This window comes from Passer domesticus, chromosome 2 (assembly GCF_036417665.1).
Source record: "Passer domesticus isolate bPasDom1 chromosome 2, bPasDom1.hap1, whole genome shotgun sequence".
Classification (NCBI taxonomy): domain Eukaryota; kingdom Metazoa; phylum Chordata; class Aves; order Passeriformes; family Passeridae; genus Passer; species Passer domesticus.
Window position 1 is genome coordinate 64710475 of NC_087475.1, and position 19420 is coordinate 64729894.

General features: G+C 39.3%; 1 protein-coding gene across 1 annotated transcript; it reads left to right on the plus strand.

The window, feature by feature from the left end:
* Positions 1–2443: 2443 nt before the first annotated feature.
* Positions 2444–18632, plus strand: SERPINE3 (serpin family E member 3). The gene is made up of 8 exons (XM_064408915.1): positions 2444–2732; positions 5384–5611; positions 6250–6447; positions 10794–10992; positions 12038–12138; positions 14154–14240; positions 16214–16297; positions 18324–18632. Exons 1-8 carry the CDS (start codon positions 2474–2476, stop codon positions 18362–18364), a joined length of 1197 nt encoding a protein of 398 aa, XP_064264985.1. The 5' UTR covers positions 2444–2473; the 3' UTR covers positions 18365–18632.
* The last annotated feature ends 788 nt before the right edge of the window (positions 18633–19420 follow it).

Sequence of the window (19420 nt, forward strand, 5' to 3'; positions counted from 1 at the left end):
ATGTCTTCCATAAACACATACCCAAAATCTGAATAGCAACATTTTTGCAAAGTGGGAATTGAATGTTATTTTTAGGCAGTAACACTTAAAACGTTCAGGGGTTCCCCAGCTTTCATTTAAAAATCTTAATAAATCCACAGAAGAGTATCAAGAAGGGCAAAGAAATGTCTTTTCAGGTCCAGAGCCTCTGGGAACACCACATCAAATCCAGTGTAAAATTCTCACCAGTGACCAGAGCTAATATATCTATTGACAGCTCTGAGCCCTTTGAGACATCACTTGGTGGCCTCTGTTTCATTCCCTCTGAATACATCTCCGCTCCAGTGGAAACTGTTAATGATAACTTCAGCAGAGAGGTCCTCATTCAGCCAAACCCCTAAGCACAAATGTAATTTTCAGGGTGAAGATACTGCCATTGAAATCTGTGGCAAAATTACATTTCAGCGTGTTGTATTAGACTGTGACTGACCAAGCTCTTGCACTTCACCAGTCCTTGCAGGTATGTGCTCTAAATCCCAGGATCCTGAAACAGACCCCAGTGTCTGCATCTATTCTGGCATTTCCTCCAAACAGCACAAGAACAGAGTAAGAGAGGCTGACTGCTCCATTCTCACTCGGGCTCTAATTCCATTTTGTGGCTGCTCCTTCCCTCCTAAGAGTGAAGCAGTAACACCTGAATTATTGCTTGATTGTAATGTCCTTTTTCCCAATCTCTTCTTTCCTACTTGCTACAAGAATGTATATTGTGAAATGGCCAAGTGTACAACACCAAACTCTGGGAAGATCAATAAGCTGCAGTTGTACACTAGGTTTTAGGCCAAATCTTGCTTGTCTTAGGTGGCATTGTGAAGCTGTGAGGCTGAACCTGTGAATATGATGAGCAGGATTTGATCCCATCACACGAAGCAAGACTGCTTTTAAAACAGTCACAACCACTGCTCTTCTGCTTCTGGTCCATTCAAAGCGGCCCCTTCCTCATTTGCTCTGCTTCAGGTGCAGCACGTTGTTGTTTCCTTCCTTCTGGAAACTAAAGAGTGAAAGAAAGTCTTGCTATTTCGGATAGCATTAATTTTAAAAAAAAGAGAAATAAAGACATTTTAATTGCACGGGATTTCTGAATAAGGTTTCAAAGTGGGGGTAAAAAAATAGCTGTGTGCCTGGTACACAGAGAGCCCTTTCTCTTCCCCTTTGTGGCAGAGGAATCAATGGAATTCATATAAAAGAAGGAGGGGGGTGGGAAGAGAGATAGGAGATGCCTTGCTCGGTACCAGCAGGTCACAAGCCTCATGAGGCTCGAGCAGGGCTTGCAAGGAAGCTGCTGACTCTCTGTCCATGTGTACCTTTTTGTTCCTTGCCTTGGATTTGCTGGTCAGTGGCATGCTGCTTTGCCTGGCTCTCCATAGAGCTTGTAGCCTACAGGAATTTGGACAGAGTGGTACAGACATCGCCGACAGAGACCCTGATCACTGACTATCCCTTTAAATGCAGTCTCATGACTTAGTCTTTGCTCCACTACCTATTAAAGAAGGAGACAAGACGTTCATAGGCAGCTTCCATTCAGGCACCCAGAAGGACACAGGAAGGCAAGACAATTTAACAGATCTAACTGTGAGTAAATACGAAGCATTAGAGGTGCTCTCTAGAGCAAAGGGCATGGAGAAAGATTTGTAGGAAATCCTGAGGTGAAAGAAGGTGCAGTAATTTTTAAAATATACTTGTATACAATCTTCAAATGTGGAATTCTGTAAGGAAAGATATTCTCTCATTTTAACATTATTCCTTTAAATATGACTCTAAGTGTCTCTTAATATAACGTTGACCAGTGCTTGATTTCCCATAAAAATCTGATGTGGTGATTTTGTGCTGCAAGCACTGAAGCCTTTTGCAAATACCACCTTTTCTTTCACTGGCATAAATTTCACAGAAGGAATATCTGGGGGGGAAATTTGAAGGCAGCCTTTTGCAAACTTGGATCCAAAGCCCAGCCTGGAGCCTCCAATTAGATTTCTTCATTTCACAAGGGGTGGCCTTCGTTCTGGGAGTGACCCTCTTTCTGCTGAGGACAGAAAGGAGCTGTGGGTGCTCAGCAGCATGGAGATTGCACTGAGGTGGCCCATCATGTGTGCAGGTAGCTAATTTTTAACCAAGAGACTGTGTCTCCATGCTCTGTAATGGAATACCATCTTACATGTTATAGCATTCTGGAAAATTCAGTTCTTGTTGGTCATCAGAGTCATCAGCATGTCCATACATATCTCTTTTCTTTTTTTTTTCTTTTTTTTTTTCTTTTTTTAATGACAGTAGCTACTGAGTAGACCTGGACAAGTATTTTAACAGTTATCATTACTATTCCAAGTGACACCTCAACACTGATGGAAAGTTCCTCTGCCAGCTCAGCCTATTGCTTTTCTAAATATATCCATGTCATTAATTGCAGGTATTAGCTGGTAGAGACTGTTCCCAGCTCGTCTTCATGTTGCCCATTTTATTCTCTGCATTTATCCTGTCTGCTTGCTGCATGACCAAAGGGAACTGCATCTCCCATGATGAGCTGAGAGAGCTGAAGACTGAATTTGCCATCAGTCTCTACCGGCAGGTGTCTGAAGCAGAGAACAGGACCAATCTGGTAATCTCTCCAGCAAGTGTGGCTGTTTCTTTGGAGCTGCTGCAGTTTGGAGCTCAAGGAAATACCTTTACAGAGCTGCAAGATGCCCTAGGATACAGCATTCATGGTAATGTACTTTAAAAATCCTTATTGTCTCATTTTGGTAATAAATTCACAGCTTTATAAAGGTGACAGGAATTGCACACATCATACTAAACTTGTGCTTTCTCTCTCACTGCAAGATGTAGTTCTCTTTGTCTTTGACAGCCACATATCAGGTGGACAAAGGAAACTCAAAGGAGTAGATGACACACAGGTTATTATTCCTCTTTTTTCTGAATCAGTACTTACTCTTTTATGACACAAAATACATCTACATCTAGAAAAGCTACTTCCCTGAACAGCAGAATTACTCCAGGTTTGCCAGAGGTCTATTGTGTCCACTGTGTCCTGGTCTCCTTTGTGTGCTCTGCAAAGAACTGCCAGGCAGAAAACAGTGTTTTCTCTCCTATCCCACTAAAAAATTTTATGAAACCTGTAGAAGCTGAATTATCTTTAAGACTTTTCTAATGCTATTACAACTGGCCCAAAAGATGAAAAATTATCAGAAGGAGACTGGCAGACAGAGATACATGTTGACAGATGGGTGGTGCAATTGCATCTTTCTCTGAAAGCAGGCTAAAATATAAAACTCACTGGGAATTTGGAAGGGATATGGGAAAGACAGATGTCTTTAAATCCAGCATTAAGTCAGCTGAATTTAAGGATGCTGTTTTCATTTTAGCTCTGGATTATCCTACCATCTCAAATCACATGTCAAAAACTATTTTACATTACGGGCAGAATGTTTATGAAAAGCAGATGACTGCCTCATCTTCAAAATTTGCAGCTTACATACAATACTTATGTATAGAGATAACACTGCTATTTCTCAGCATAAAATTTACCTTTAGGGTATGAACACTAAAACCCACAATAATTTCATTGTCCTGTGATATATCCAGCCTCAGTCACCACCACCATTCTGTGCAGCATTGATATTCAACCCCAGCACAGCAGTAAGAGCTAACTCTGGCTGATCCATGCCAATACAGTCACATGTACTGACACAGGGACAGGGCATCTAAATTATGAACAGCTGATATAATAAAGTCTTGCTCACAGGACTGCTATTTCTGTAAATTCAATTCCTAAACAACATTAATTCATACAAGGATTACATCTTGCTTGACACTTCTGGTCATTAGGGGCTCAGTTATTATGAAAGGACCTTACAGAATAACATTTCAAAGTGAAATTCAAGAACAGATCTTCAGAGAAAATTTAACAGAGAAATGCAGGGGTTGTTAATGACCTGCTAGCTCTTCTATGCTTTCTTCTTCTCATGTGGCACATCATGGTAAGCAGACATTTTATCTCCATTTTAGCTGTCTGTGGCATAAACCACATGAGCTTTGGCTTTCAGCAATACTAATGCATGAATGTGAAAATAAAGTAGGACAGGATCTATTGTTATTGGTATATAGTGTTTTTCCAGTAACGGGGAAGGAAACCACTTCCTCAAATGGTCTAAATCAATTTAATATATTAAATACTTAGATGAAATTTCCTATAAGATGAATAAACCCAAATTGTGTATGTATGGATATATGATAAAATTCTTTTCTTCCAGTAGATGTTTGCATTAATGTTTATGTTGGTCTGCCCTAACCAATAATGAAAGATATGGATAAAAGCTTAGCAGGCTGAAAACAATGGAAACATCAATGGTTCATTCACTGCTCACAGAGAATCTGCTCTTACATGCACTTGTAAACTTCTCTCAAAGTTTGGAAAATTTGTTCACCTTTCTTCTAGTACTAACAAAACAATGTATAATGGGATATATGTCTAGATAGCACAGACAAAATGACATGCTTTAAAATTTTTTCTCCTTGCTGTCTAATTAAAGCAATTTTCAGCTGTTGTCCAAGAAAGAATTTGGGACTTTGGTTAGCTAAGCACTTTGGTGAAGTCACAAGCTTGGGATACCACTCCTCACACTCATCTCTGCTTCTAATTTACCATCTTTGACTTCTCACACCTTCCAGAGAGCTCACCAAGTGTTCCCACACAAGAACAATACTTTACACCTCAGACCATGTCAGTTTTCTTAAAAAAAAAAAGAAAAAAGCCCACTGTTGTGGACTGTATAAATAAAGGAGTCACTTGTAACACATTAAGCAACTTATCAGCTGGGTTTAGCCAGAGCTCATCAGCAATACTGGGCCAGTTCGGGACACCTTCCTTCAAGAAATCAAACAACACCTAAGGGCCATGGGTGGCAGAGGGGCTGTCAGAGAAATGCCTTTCCTGGAAACGTGGATAACATCAGGAGAAGGAGATAGTGGTGTTGTGTCATTGGCAGCTCAGCCAATCATAGCCAGAGGCACTAGACCTCACTGGTGGGAACTCAGAGAGTGACCAAGAAAGAATAACAACCTTATAAACTGTTAAGAACTGTGGCTGCATAGAACTGTGAGCCTGACACAAGATCAGCCGCTTGACACATCTACACTAGAGTGATTTCTACAGTCACATGAAGAGAGCTTTCCAATGCCTGTCGCAGCAGTGCTTGACAGATTACTCCACAAAGTCAAGGGTGCTCCAGTTGTTAAGGGGCTTTAACAGTCAGAGGACACTGGTGTCAGCACTGGAGCTGAGAGCTGCGGAGCCCTGGGGCAATCCCTGCTGTCCTCAGCCTCAGCACAATTGCACTTTCTCTCTCTTGCCTGGCAGATCAAAGCGTGCAGGATTTCATGCACACGGTGGATGAAGCAGTGGCTGACTCCAGCCAAGGCACAGTGATCCAGCTGGGATGTTCCCTCCTTGTGGACACGGGTGTGCAGCTCTCGCCCGACTTCGCTGAGCGCGCCGCACGCTGCGCCAACAGCAGCCTGCTCCAAACCAACCTCACCGACCCCAACAGCACCCACGTGCAGGAAGGGATCACCACTGACCTTGCAGGTACCATAGGGACCCACAGGAATGGTTGCACATGAATGAAATGTAAAATAAGAGTAATGGGAGAAATTACATTTAACCAAGCATAAAGATTTTTGCCACGTCCATGTTGCCCAAACCACGGCTGAAGGCAGGAAACCTAATTCTTGTGTTAACACTCATCTGTAATGTGAAGAAAGAGCTGGAATAGGTCTGAATCTGTAAGCAGTGTCAAGCTGGTAACCACTTTGCCTTGTTCCCTTAATTTTTAAAAAGGCAATCCTTTGCAGCATTCTCAGTTTTAATTAGGAACAGCCAAATTCCCCTTGGACCATATTCATGGCACTGAATGCTTTCACAATGCTACAGGAGACACACAGGGGCGTAAGCTCAGCAGTCAGACTCTGAGTTTAAAAGCCAAAATGGGGAATAAAAACACTGGCCAGCTCAATCTCAGCTCTGGGGAGAGCATGGACCAACAGACAACCCCAGTGAGGTGCATGTGTAGGTGGGGAGGGGAAGGTAGAGGGTGAGCAGTGCCTTGTGAGTTGTGCCTCTTGGCCTTAGGGATGGAGAGTGGTCTCAGCTTGCTTTATTTAGTCACATGGACCTGGGCATGTAGGACTGCACGTGTCCCCCTGCCTTGTCTCTTTTCCATGCAGATGGGGATATGCGTGGGATGACACTGGAGAGCACTGCGCCATCACTCAGCCAGGTCACCCTGGTGAGCACCCTGTACTTCAGAAGCATGTGGCAAAAAAAGTTTTCCTTCATGGATTCCCAGATGTTGCCTTTTACAACGCCAGAGGGCTCGACCCTGAAAGTGCCCACCATGCACCACACAGCTGAAGTTAACTATGGTAACTGTCCTTGATCCATATTTGATCTACTGTGCAATATGGAACAGATTTATTCATTTCCACAGACACCACACTAAGATGTGTTGTTTTCCCAGCTTGGAGAAATCTCATAAGAAGTCCCATCAAATGAAAAGACCACCCAGGTGACCAAATTGACTCCTCATAATTCCAGGCAATCATGAAACAGATCCTGGGTTCAAAATGGTTCCTAAAACATCTGCTGTCCCTTTCCCATCCCTCACAGACAAACAGCTCCCAGTACTCCATAGCAAACTTGTCAGCTGTAGGAAACAGTCAAAAGGCACCAATACATCATGCCAGCAGAAAGATATATGAGAGACTGAGGGTATATATATATATATATATATATATACAAAGTCCTTTACAATAGCATGGAGCTGGTTAAAAAAAGATGGCTAGGAACAGGCTACAGCAGGAAGAACATCTGACCACATGACAGAGGGATAAACAACACTAAAATTATATCAAGCCCCTACCAGTTTGATTTGTTGGGTAAGAAATTTCCTGGCCCCTCAGCCAAATCACTGTCCCTTGAATGTGTGAGCACCAGAGGGAGCAGAGCTCCAACACTGCAAACCTTCAGATCTGGTCATAGCCTGTCTCCAAGGCCTTAAGGAAAAACTGCAGATCTTCAGGGACAAATTCCCGAAAAAGAACAAAAATTCTTAGGTAATTTATACCAAATCAGTGGATGATCTCAGCATGGGCTTAAAACAGTATAAATATAGGTCAAACTCTTATTTGTATAATATATGAATACAGTGTAGGCTACTTTCAAAGGCTTGATGTACGTGGGTTGCTGACAGAAGGACTCATGCTGCAGGCTTCATTTTTCTGCCACCAGGAATTATGCCAGTTAGCTACACAATCTCTTTCAAAATATAAAAAGCTCTTTTCTCTCCCACTCTAAATTTCAGAACTGCACTTGGGTGAAAACTGTCCAAATTCCAAATCAAATTTTTTTTAAGACAGATTTATATCTCTTAGCATCCTGCCTGATTTATCCTTTAAGTTAAATAGCTTCTCTTCAGCTTTGATATCTACTTCCAAATGTAATTGCAAGCCACCAAGTTTTCCCTCAATAGCTAAGATGAAACCTGATGCCAGGGTTTTCTAAACTATTCAAAAACCAAATTCTCCACTAGCTCTATTTTTGAACTTTTCCAATTTAAATTAATCTTTCTTTTAAATAAATGACCAGAAATGTACACAAAACTTTCAATGAGGGCATACACATGCTTGATAAAATGCTTTCACAATTTCTGTGTCTTGATAAAAATACCTTGTGTAGTGTACTGCAGAACCGGCTCAGGGTGGTTACACAAGGTTGGGCCCACCTGGGCCCTTTTCCTTTTGGCACATTTTCCTAGGTAAATCAGGGGGAAGGAAATCTCCAGAGATATATAAATTCTTTGTGTGTTTTTCACCCACCATTTTGTTTCCACCACTCCAGCCTTCATGGCAATCTCACTGTTTGTCTTTGATATAAGTCTTGAGTGCTGACAATACTTTGGAAAGCTACCAGTGACCCTTTTCAACCTCTTGTACCTTTGCTCATTGCAGTTTCCCCTTCAAGTGGCTGCTTGCTGCCTTTCCTTTCTGGTTCTAAGTGCCAGCACTTCTACTTGTAAATAGTGGCACAGTGAAACAATATTTCACCTAAAATGGCTGGATCTGTGCCTTTTTATCAAATTCGTTTACAAGTCAAAAAAGTTCATAGCTTCATTTGCCGGTCTACATGATACTGCAATTTATCTCACTTTCTATTTCTCTCTGTGACCTGATTATTCTTTTCTCCAGAGTGTCCTAAAACTTCTCAAAGACAGACTTAAAGATTCACAGATTGCCTTCTTTTTCTTACAAATGTACTCCTGTTCCCTACTCATGGGAAAAAACTGAACCATCAGGCTATTAAAAATCTTTGCTGACTCATTTGCAATTCCACATCCAAGTTCTTCTCATATTCTGGGGTGATCATTATGGCCCCAGATTATTAAATGACAGAAGGCAGGGGGCTGCTGTTGCTTGTACAAGTAGAATCTCAGATAAAGCCAGTTGCCAGGGGTTCTACAGCTGAGCTGCATTGCCTGACCGTATATTTGCTCCAGAGTCCTTGAAAAGTTGATGTGAAATATTTTGTTGTGCTCTTTTGACCACTTGCCAAAACACAAGGAACTCCATCCTATCATCCTTAAGTAGCTAGCTAGAGCACTACATTTTTCCACAGAAAAGGAAAGACAAAATATTTGCATTGCCTTTCATCCAGCCTGAAACGTGTGAGCTCTCTGCAGCTGGAGAGACTATTGAGGAAGGCCAAAATAGAAGGGATCATTTAAAATTTCCTGGTTGTCACATTTGATTCGGCCAATTCACTCTTCTTCACTAAAAAATCCAGAAACATTTCTAACAAATCTAACAAGTTTAAAATCAATGCAAAAGACTGGCTCAGTACAACTAAACATCGGACTGAGATGACTGTCCTTCATTATTAAATGATAGCAGCTGTGTCCCACCAGGATCCAAAACACAGAGTGAGAAAGATAAGATGTGGCCTGTTATCAGTTGCAGCATTTACAACAATGTTTATCCTTTTAACATTGCCACACAGAACAAACCAGCCTGGGGACAAGTAAGACTGCTCTAAGAAAATGTCAACATTACTGTTCACACACACTGCTCAAACACCACAACTATTTTACATATTCATTTTACCATGCAATTTGTTAACAACATTTGAATTCCAATTTAGCATATGTATAATCCTTATGGGATGCTCAAAATTAGTTCAAGCAACAAACACTAAATGTTCCGACTCAATAACCTAAAGTCTTTGATTTTCTTTCTAATTAATAAATAAGGACTGTATAACCTTTGTGCAGAATGTGCTGACTTCAAAATATCAGCATGCCCACAAATAATACCACTCATGTCCATTGCACTGCAAATATAAATCTTCCTTTCCTGCCCATTAGAAACCAGAACACCTCCCAGCAAATGATCCACATGGTGGGAGTTGGTTTCAACAGAGCAATTCTCTCTCTAGATTGCAAGGCAGGAGGGCTAAGAGCCTAAAAATTAATCTAGCAGAACAATCAACACTTAATGAATCCTATCTAGTCCATATCTGCAAAACTAACAAACACCATACCCTAAATATTTCAGACATCCTACAGCTACGTATTTATTGCCAAATACTTAGGTACTATGAACATGAGCTATCCATATACAGTTATTTACAACCACTGACTCAAACAGTGTGATCATCTACTCTTGAAGATACAACTGCTTCAGCTGGGTGAAGGAGGTGTACATTCAATATTTTGGATGGCCTGCAGTAAAGGCAGTAAGACTTTCACTTGTGCCTTGTACTTAAGTTGTATTAAACTCCTGGCCACTCACTGTTGCTGAGTGTTCCTGAAATGCTACTTACTGGATTCTCAGATGAAAAAATAAGGAAGCAAAATTGTGACAGACAAATCTGTTCCATTGTATAACAGTTTCCATTAGAAATGCCTGGATTAATTATTTTTTGGAATACGGGATGAAAATAGTACTTTTAAATGGCTGTTACAAATTGCTGTAAAACTAATTGCAAGTTTGGAAGCTCTCCAGCTTTTCTCTTCTTTTACTTTTGAGACTACTTTTTATGACCTTCATCTGACTATGATAAGTCTTTGTGCCTAGATTTAAAAAAAAAATATAAAATTAGTGCATAAATAAAAATAGTTAAGGCTTAAATAAGCATATACTAGCTTTTGTTTAATAGAACTATTTTTTTAATTGAAATAAGATTGAAATTGATTTTTTAAGGTAGTAAAGATGGAAACATGAGCCAAAGTAGGTTTCAATTAATCAACTAGGACACTCTGCATTTTGTTTTTGTAATTCCTACCTGTTGTTGTAAAATTTTAATGAAAAGTACTATAAAATTGTAAGTTTATTCAAAGAACATACCTTGTGGGAAGAGTCATCATAGCTGCTGCATTGCTTTGGTAGTTTTGGGGGTTTTGTCCCCAAACTGAGCAAGGAGGACAGCTGTTATATGGAACAGTAATAAAATACCCATGCTCTGTTGAGGTGGTTGTCCAGGTGCTATCAGTGTCATTGGCACTGCTCTGCCAAAATATCTGTGTCTGACACACTCAGCTCTCTTCAGGTGAGTTAACAGCAACCCGAGCTGGCTACAGGAGCCCAACAGCTGGAGACCACTCCTCACATCCCACCACAGCTGCTCTGAGCTGTCTGCTGACCCAGCAAGGGTTGTGGGTTCGGGGTTTTCTTCCCACTTGAATGATGAAATAAGAGCTCTCTCTGCCCACCCACAGGCCAGTTCCAGACTGCAGCTCTGGAGGCTTTCAGCGTGGTCGAGTTACCCTACCTGGGAGAGAAACTCAGCATGTTCCTAGTGCTTCCCAGCCACAAAAGAACACCTTTGTCCCAGATTGAGTCTCACCTTTCTGCCAAAACCATAACCCTCTGGGCCAACAGCTTGAAGAGAACAAAGATGGACATTTTTCTGCCTAGGTAAGCAATATTAGCACAATGGATTCACTACTTCAGCTGTCAGAATTCCATGTGACAGTGCTGACACAAGCAGTGTGTGACCAAAATCACATGCTTTTGGTTTCATTATTCATCACATGACCAGAGATGCTCTAACCTTCTCTTAAACCACAAAAAGGTGAGCCAGGAATGAAAAGACCTTCTGGTTACACTCTGTACTGTTTTTAAAAAAACTACATATTTCAGTTGATCCTACAGTTTTTACTTACAGTTTCTTTGAGATATAAATCCTTTAAGGATCTAAACCAGAGAAATGTTGCTAGACCTTTGCCACACTCATTTTTCTCTTTGTTTAAGGAACAATAAACATATAACCTCCTAAAGACGCATTATTTTGTCTTTCTTTAACTTGCCAGAGTACTAAAAAGGCACAGGACAAGGAGCGTGGCCCCCCTCCAGCAGCCATAACCATCTTTCCATGCACAAAGCAGGTTTCACTCATCCATTTTCCACTTTAGTTGGTTGTTGTTTTAGCAAACACCTATGCTGGAGGTATTTTCTATCATCTACTCCAGTGAAATTGCATAGCAGGAGGAATTAGGCACAGAAGGCTTCACGTGGCTGTATCTACTGTATGGATTAGCACAGAAGGGCTTCATTACACACGTCCTACAACACATTCATCACATTAACAGAGCGCTGAAAACCAGTGTGTACATTAGTATTTATTTTCTTCAAGCTAAATTTTGGGAAATATTTCCAAGGGCCATTTGCTATAGCCAAAAATAACATTAGAAAGAGAACACTCCATGGAAATGCAGAATTCACATGTCAAGAAGACTTAGTAGCAATCTGATTGCAACAGAGGGATTCTTTCTGTTAATGTCTTCAGGTGAAGGTGAGCTACTTTTCTGCAAATACACAATCAGACAATACACTGGACTCATACAGGAAGAGATGGATGAAATGCAAAAGCTTGAAATAAATTTTATCTGTTAATGCCCTTTAAATTCTACAAAACTCCACAAATCCTGCATTCAAATAAAGTCTGTCATATTAATTTCAGATTCAGCATTCAAAGCCTTTTTGACCTAAAGACAATTCTTTCTGCCTTGGGAATTAGAGATGCATTTGATCCCATCACTGCTAATTTTAAAGGCATTTCAGGTAAGAGGCTGGACTGAATACAAAATCATCCTTGACCCAATAGTTGTAGATTCTTACATTTGAATGATTTGTTAGACCTAGGTCTTCTGAATTGATTGTACTTCTTTATCTGTGAAACTCTAAAGCACAATTCACACTCAACTGCAATTGTATTTTGAGCTGTTTTGTAGGAAAGAGGAACGTGAGAAGGACAGGTTTGGTTTTGGTCTTGAACTTACTTTTTTCTTGTCTATAAGATTAAAACTGTCAAGGCAGTGTAGGCCTGGAAAAATGGTTATTTATTCAGAAATTTAGGATGCTTTAGTAAAACTTACATTCCTGTTTGTATTTTCAAATAGTTATTTAACAGTGAGGGATGCTGGTCCAACAAGTGTATATTCCAACTCCTGACACTGCAAACAATACCCAGGCTACATTGTCTTGCTAATCCAGTAATCAGTATACAAAGTTATACTTTCTCTTTGCTAAAATACTGTTGTTATGATTAAAATCTTGGGTTTGGAACACTGAAATCCTTCTGCTCTTTGGAAAATTTGCCCCCATTTAATATTAAATGAAAAATAAAGAATCCGCATTATTTATTCTTTTTCTTTTGACTCCTTCCAGCAACAAAATATTTCAACTTAGTCATTTCTGCTCACAGTAAAGACTTGGGAGTGGTAGCTGCCCAGCAAGCAGCTCACATTCTTGTGCATGTGAGTGAAAAAATGAAATTGCTCCAATTCAGACAAACCTGCTTTTACAGAAAAGTTGCTTTCCTGGGATGAACCTCAGAAGGCACATTACTCATGGAGTTTTTTATGCTGCTCTTAAAATTGAGCGTAGCAATGTTCCATTGCAATATAGATCTCAGACTGCACATAGATGCACATTAAAATAATTTGTTACTGCTCACTGCTGCTTTGCTTATTGCAAGCAAATGTTAATATACTGATGAACCACACAAGGATATATGTTATAAAGTTAATATCTATTTAAATAAGATAAATACTTTGGGGAAATTAATTCCATAAACAATATGATTTAGCAGTTTCCCTTTGGCTTTTGGCATACAGGATAAGGCTTGTAGAAGGATTTGATCCTGCTCTGGCAGGGAACAAAGGACATGTTGAGACCCTTTATAGTTCTACTCTTACACCACCGTGTCATAGCAGTAGGTTCTGTCTAAGAGTTACGTAAGGCAGAGTTTACAAGGAAAATGTATCTTTTACTTAAGCAATAGATTGTTGAGGAGAAAAAGTAGGGAAGCTTTCACTTCCTCTTCTGTATGAAGCACAAAGATAATCTTCAAAATATTTACTCTCAGATCACATGTAGCAAACAAATGTGTTACTCCATTTCAGACCTGAAACAGCTTTCTTAAACTTGAAAGCTTGTATTTTTTCCCCTCAACAATGCGCAAGATTTATCTAATTTTTAAAATTCTTCCTCTCCCTAGTTTTGTCCTGATTGATTCCCTTGCAGTTTTTCTGACTGGACAAAATTAAGACAGAAATAGATAAAATTCTCTTTTAGCATTTCTTTGATTTGACCGACGTGTTAGATTTGATCCTTGAATTCAGACAAGAAAGAAAAAAATCAACCTTTCCTGCTTTCTGCCTTTTACAGCAGACTTGTAACACTCTCTTCAGTGTCTTTCTGAAAGTAATCATTTTCCAAGATGCATTTTATGCCACAGTTCCATTGTTTCTTGCAGAAGAATATTTTTTCTACATTTTCCCTTCCAAGGGTTCTTCAGTTCTTTCATTGCCCTCACTCTGTTAAAGTTTCTGTTTTCACTATGTAACCTTGCCTTCCACCACAAACTGGAGACCTCTCAAGCTAGTAACTGCCATTCAGCATTCAATCCACTGTTATCCATATAGTGGGAGAAGAGTCAAAGGCTGAAATACATAACAGTTATGTGATCCTTAGATTCTGTAGGAAAAAAAAGGTAAAGGCATTCGGAGATTTTTTTAAAAATATGTTTGTAACGAAATGCAGAAAATAACTTATTAATTTTTGGGGGTTTGCAGAGCAAGATAGCCTTTATATTTCAGAAGCTATTCACAAAGCAGAAATTGAAGTAACAGAAGATGGTACAACGGCATCAGGAGCTACAGGTAAATCAAATACTCAGACAAACTTCTCACTTCTGGAGCTTACCACTATAAAACCAACCACTAGTCTCTTATTTAAAACAAAAAAAAGCATTGTAGAATTTACAAGTATGCCTAACAAAATTTTTTATTTAACACACTTCCATTTTACCTTTGTAATTGTTCATAAGAAACTTTAATTTTTGATGTCCGACTAAGGTGTAATGGCTCAAATCAAAAAAACCAACTTTGTCAGTCCAGGGAAAATCCAGTTTGAGAAAATATATTGCTTATTTTTCTGCTGGTTATCTATTTGTTCAGATCATAAGAAGAAAAAATGAAAAAAGGTTAGTAATATTTTATCTACAGCACCTGAATTGTTATGGGATTTGAGGAAGATTGCTTTGATAGCATTAATGGTAATGATGGGCAAGTTTTATGCAGACAAGCTTGATTCTCACATACTTTGAAGTGTTCATGCGCAGTTAGCCCTGCTAACAGATCACTTGCACACGAGCAGATGGGACTGGGTGAGTGGGAGAGTCAGAGCAAAGTCCCAGCTATGGACTACCCAGTCAGTACAGGACTCATTCCCCATTAACCACATCTCGCCTTTCTGCTTCCCTGGGCGGTTCCAAGGATAAATGTGCTCTACATCACAAAGGCTGGTTGCCCTTGGCTGGGGACCAGGGCACTCTATCATTTCTCCTCATTGCTCCCAGGAAGGAATTGAAGAGGCATGTAGCGAGTATGGCAGTGCATCTCACTGGGGTGCCCAACCTGTTGCACATGCCCTCACTCCAACATCCCACAGCTGCAATGCCAAAAAGAACTCGAGCACACCTGAACTGATGCATTCAGTATTCCTCTAGAAACAACCCTGAATAAGGCACACACGTACATAGGGGGGTGTACAGAGAACATCTGGCATAACGAAGTTAACCCTTCTGCACAGCTGTACAGTTTAGAATTTTGTAACAGTTTTAATCTCTATCAGAGCAGTAATATTTTTAATAACTTTGTGGTAAGGCCCATACAAAAGAAAAGCTTTTAGGTGACTTCAATTACATACCAAAGGCTAAGAGAAAAATACTTTTATCCCCTTGAAACCAATGCCAAAACATCCCTTAACTCCAGTCAGACCAAGTTGACAAGCAAGTTTTAAAAATTGCAATTACATTTATTGTTTACTTTAAAAACTTTGGATCTAGTCACATGATGACTAGAAGCTAGGCACTTTTTTTTTTTTCTACAAGGACCAAAACAGTGCCTTCTCAAACTAGTTTTATTGTCTTACTTGAATTTTCAAAGTAATTCCATTGGTTTAACTGTTCAAAAATAATCCAGATCTGGTGGGTTTAGTGGTGGGGGGGTTTGACAATGTATTCTTTATAAAATATAGCTAAAAGAAAGAATTTATTTAAACAAGATGTATTTTAATAATAGCTGAGCCATCATAATTCTTAAAAACTCTTTATTTAATCTAAAAATTAACCCACAACCAGAGAGGAAAGACAGTCATAAACTGAGTTGAGGATACTTGAGACTTTGTTGAGAGTTCTGGCAAGAGAAATTTCAGAATGATGTAGGTATTTATCTGCTGCTTGTTTCCCAATTGGATAAGGAACTACATTTGTGCCTTGCTTATGTTTTTCACCAGAACAGCATACCTGGGAATTGGCTAACAAATGAGACAACAGGTATGACTTCAGCAGAGTTAGGGGTGTGATGACAACAAAAATTACCTTTGAGATCCAACGCCAGGCAGATGCCCTTCAGCACTGAAATGTTAAAAATCACCTGCATGTAGTTTCACAACTCCTGACTTGTTAATCTTGCCAGACTGATCTCACTGTTGGATAAAATTGCTGTTTTAGTCTTAAAGCAGAGGAGTAACTCAAAAGTCAAGGTACTAACCAGAGCTTGAGGGCACTGTATGGCAGATGGAAAGAAAAAAAGATGCATTTTTTACTGATGTTTTCTTTGTCGCATTACAGCAATGGTCTTACTAAAAAGATCTCGAACACCTATTTTCAAAGCAGATCGACCTTTCACATTTTTCCTGAGACAAGCTAATACAGGTATGCATTCTCTGCCTTTCAGGAGCAGAATCCCACACAGGTAGCACTGAAATCAAGACAAATAGTACACCATTCCTCAGTTCAGGAAACTTCAAACAATCACAGAAACATTGGGGATTGGGGTTTTAAAGCATAGATTCTAATTTCCTAAAAAAGAACGTATAATAGTCATAGAAGTCTAGGAAGCCAGATTAGCCTCTTCTTTGGACATGCAGTATGTACTCAAAAAATTTCTATCAGAATTATAGGCACTAGAGAGATCTCAGAGATGCTGAACATTCCACCATTAGAAACTGATCTCTACAGGGCAATTCAAGTCACAAATGGGCCGGACCAGCTGGATTAACATCTGAAGTAGTTAAAATAGAAACCTTTCCCTATAAAGGAAACTTAGCCATGCCTATACTGATAGCAAACAGACTTCTGCCAAAAAATGTTTCTTTGCAACTGTTAACTCTTTTCTTACAAATGACTTCCCCTAGCCCCCAAACAAAAAACACCCAAAAAACCCAAACAGAATTGCAGAGCATGTCTTAGAGTGAAGCATCACAGTGTTCCTTTAGCTTCAGTAGCGGATTATAAGTCTCATTTCAGATGTCCAATCACATTAACTTATTCCAGAATCTCTGCCAAAATAAAACACCCTATAGCTTGTTGGCAACAATAAAAAACTGCATTATTCACCATTTAGCAGGTATTTGCTACTCTGAAGCATCAGGCCAATCCAACAACTCTTATCATTCCTAACAATGCAGTAATTTTGCACCTGAAGTATTTTCCTACAAATTGTACAAACCACCACATTTCTCTCACAACTGGGGTCACAGCCATTTAGATTTTCAAGGAACACAGAGATATTTATAGGGTTCAGTAAAACACTGGGGCCTAGCACAAAGACAGAAATATCTCCCTTATCCGCTTCCAAGCAACATACACTGTTCTCTTAGTCAGTGAATACCTGTGTACGTAACATTTTGTTTTAAAAACCCGTATCGTGGATTTTGACCACAGTGCAAGCACCCAAAGAGAAAATTACTGCTTTGGTTGGAATTTTGTTTTAAATATGCTTTGGCAATCATTACCAGTCAATGAATAAAAGTATTTTACTTGGCAAATGCAGAATTTTAAAATAAAAAGGCATTAATAAGCTCACCTATGAAACATGAGCCACAGACTCTTCAGGATTAAAAACAAACTTACTTCAGTGAATAAAATGGGCAGTTTACAATATATATATAAATTATATAAGAGGAAGGAAATCAGATTGTAAAACAGGATTTTTATGTGAAGCATAAACTACATACCTTCCAATCAACTCAAAATCAAAAAATATATTTCTGTAATTCAAGCTTTTTAATGCAAAAAGTGAAAACATTCAATCATTTCGTTTGCTCAGACTTAGTGATTCAAGTTTTTGAGGTATGGAAAATTTGAACAGGTAAACAAGATCTATTTTTCATCCACCTGTCTAAAAGTGCTTAAAATCTCTATGCCCATAAAGTTCTTAATGAATCTTTATGTAGACCAAAAGTATTACTTGCATCAATTTTCTAGTAATAGCAGAAATATGTTTTCCAATACTTAAAATAGCACAGTTCTGTTCAAAATAATTGAAAAATTTTGAGAGTTTTTTAATCTGAATTTCAGGTTTGCCTGTCCTTGCCTTGAAGGACAGGCAAGTTAACATTACAAATAACCAAACAAATCCAGTCATCCTGAGGCAGTAATTTCATTCCCTTCTGTAACTAAAACACAAAGCAATGAACTTAGGTTCTGCTTTGCTCAGTGTAAGTCTCAGATTTTGGCAGGTTCCTAGTTTGGGCTACCAATTATTTGGAAAGGTGTTTTTAATACAGAATTGTTTAGATTATTTTAAGACACGCATGCAATTGCAGTCAGTTTTTCCATAAAAGCAATGAATGATTCTATGATCTGCTAGCTCCATGCCTGACTTATGTATTTAAACTGTGCACCCCAAAAATGTGGCCCTGAACTGAAATAATGTTAATACTGTTTTCATTTACAGGTTCAGTACTTTTTATAGGAAGAGTTACAAATCCTTCATAATAAGCACTAAATGCATATACTGACTTCTGCTCCTCCTGTGATGAGCTTTCCTCCAATGAAATTAAAGGCTACATTGTATGTATTTATTAAAACACAGTTTTAAGCATATTGCTTTTCCAAGAATCTCCACTACCCTACTACATCGTCGAGTCTGTTGAAACTTAGAGCTAAGAATCATCAGCACCACAACTACAGCAAAGACAGTATCCAAATAAACATTTGCAAAAAAATGGAACAGGTTTAGCCTCCTAAATGTTTAACAATATGAACCAACAGCTTCTCTTCAACTTCATCATGGCTAAAGTCAGCTTGACTGTTGCTGAGAACGTAGGCCATTTGAATGAAAGCAACCCACAAGAAAGCTTTGTGATATTATTTTTCAAGCACAATTTCATTTCCCTGTCCTGAAGTCCAAAGCTTTAGAATAAAACTGAAATTCAGTCTGACCTCAGACAGTTATAACCCAGCTGATATAGAAGGTAACAAGCAAGCAGTGAAATGCTGTGAAAAGACAATCAAGTTGAAAGGCTCTTTTAAAACTGACACAGAATCATAGAATCATTATGGTTGGAAAATACCTCTTAGATCATAGAGTCCAACCATTAACCCAGCACCAAACCAAGTCCACCACTAAACCAAGTTCCTAAACACCACACCTATACACTTTTTGAACACTTCCAGGGATGGCAATTCTACCACTTGCCAGGGCAGCCTCCTCCACACAGAGCAGGGAAGAAGCAGAAATGCCCACTCAGTGACCAAACAAATACTGCTAAGAGGCAGCAGTACTAACCTCTACTCCTTCGAAGTAAACACAACATAGAACAAACATTCCAGAACAATGAATGTGACTACTGGCATAATGAAAAATGGGGGGTGGTTTTTAGCCAAAAACTGGGATATGGCAAGTGTTCAGCAACTCGTGGCACAATAAGGGTTTTGGGTGAGATGGCAAACCACTGACTCCCAAGAAAGATCAGAGACGACTGTTTTATTCTGTTCCCACTGGATCAAACAAAGACTTGCAGATAACCCAGAGCATCCAGCACAGCTGAA

What these genes read in the sequence shown, in the direction of transcription:
- SERPINE3 (XM_064408915.1), top strand. Translation starts at nt 2,474, where the DNA reads ATGTTGCCCATTTTATTCTCTGCATTTATCCTGTCTGCTTGCTGCATG. An exon ending in ATGGACATTTTTCTGCCTAG is followed by an intron (nt 10,993 to 12,037) that starts GTAAGCAATATT and finishes TATTAATTTCAG; the next exon opens with ATTCAGCATTCAAAGCCTTT. An exon ending in TAATTTTAAAGGCATTTCAG is followed by an intron (nt 12,139 to 14,153) that starts GTAAGAGGCTGG and finishes GGGGGTTTGCAG; the next exon opens with AGCAAGATAGCCTTTATATT.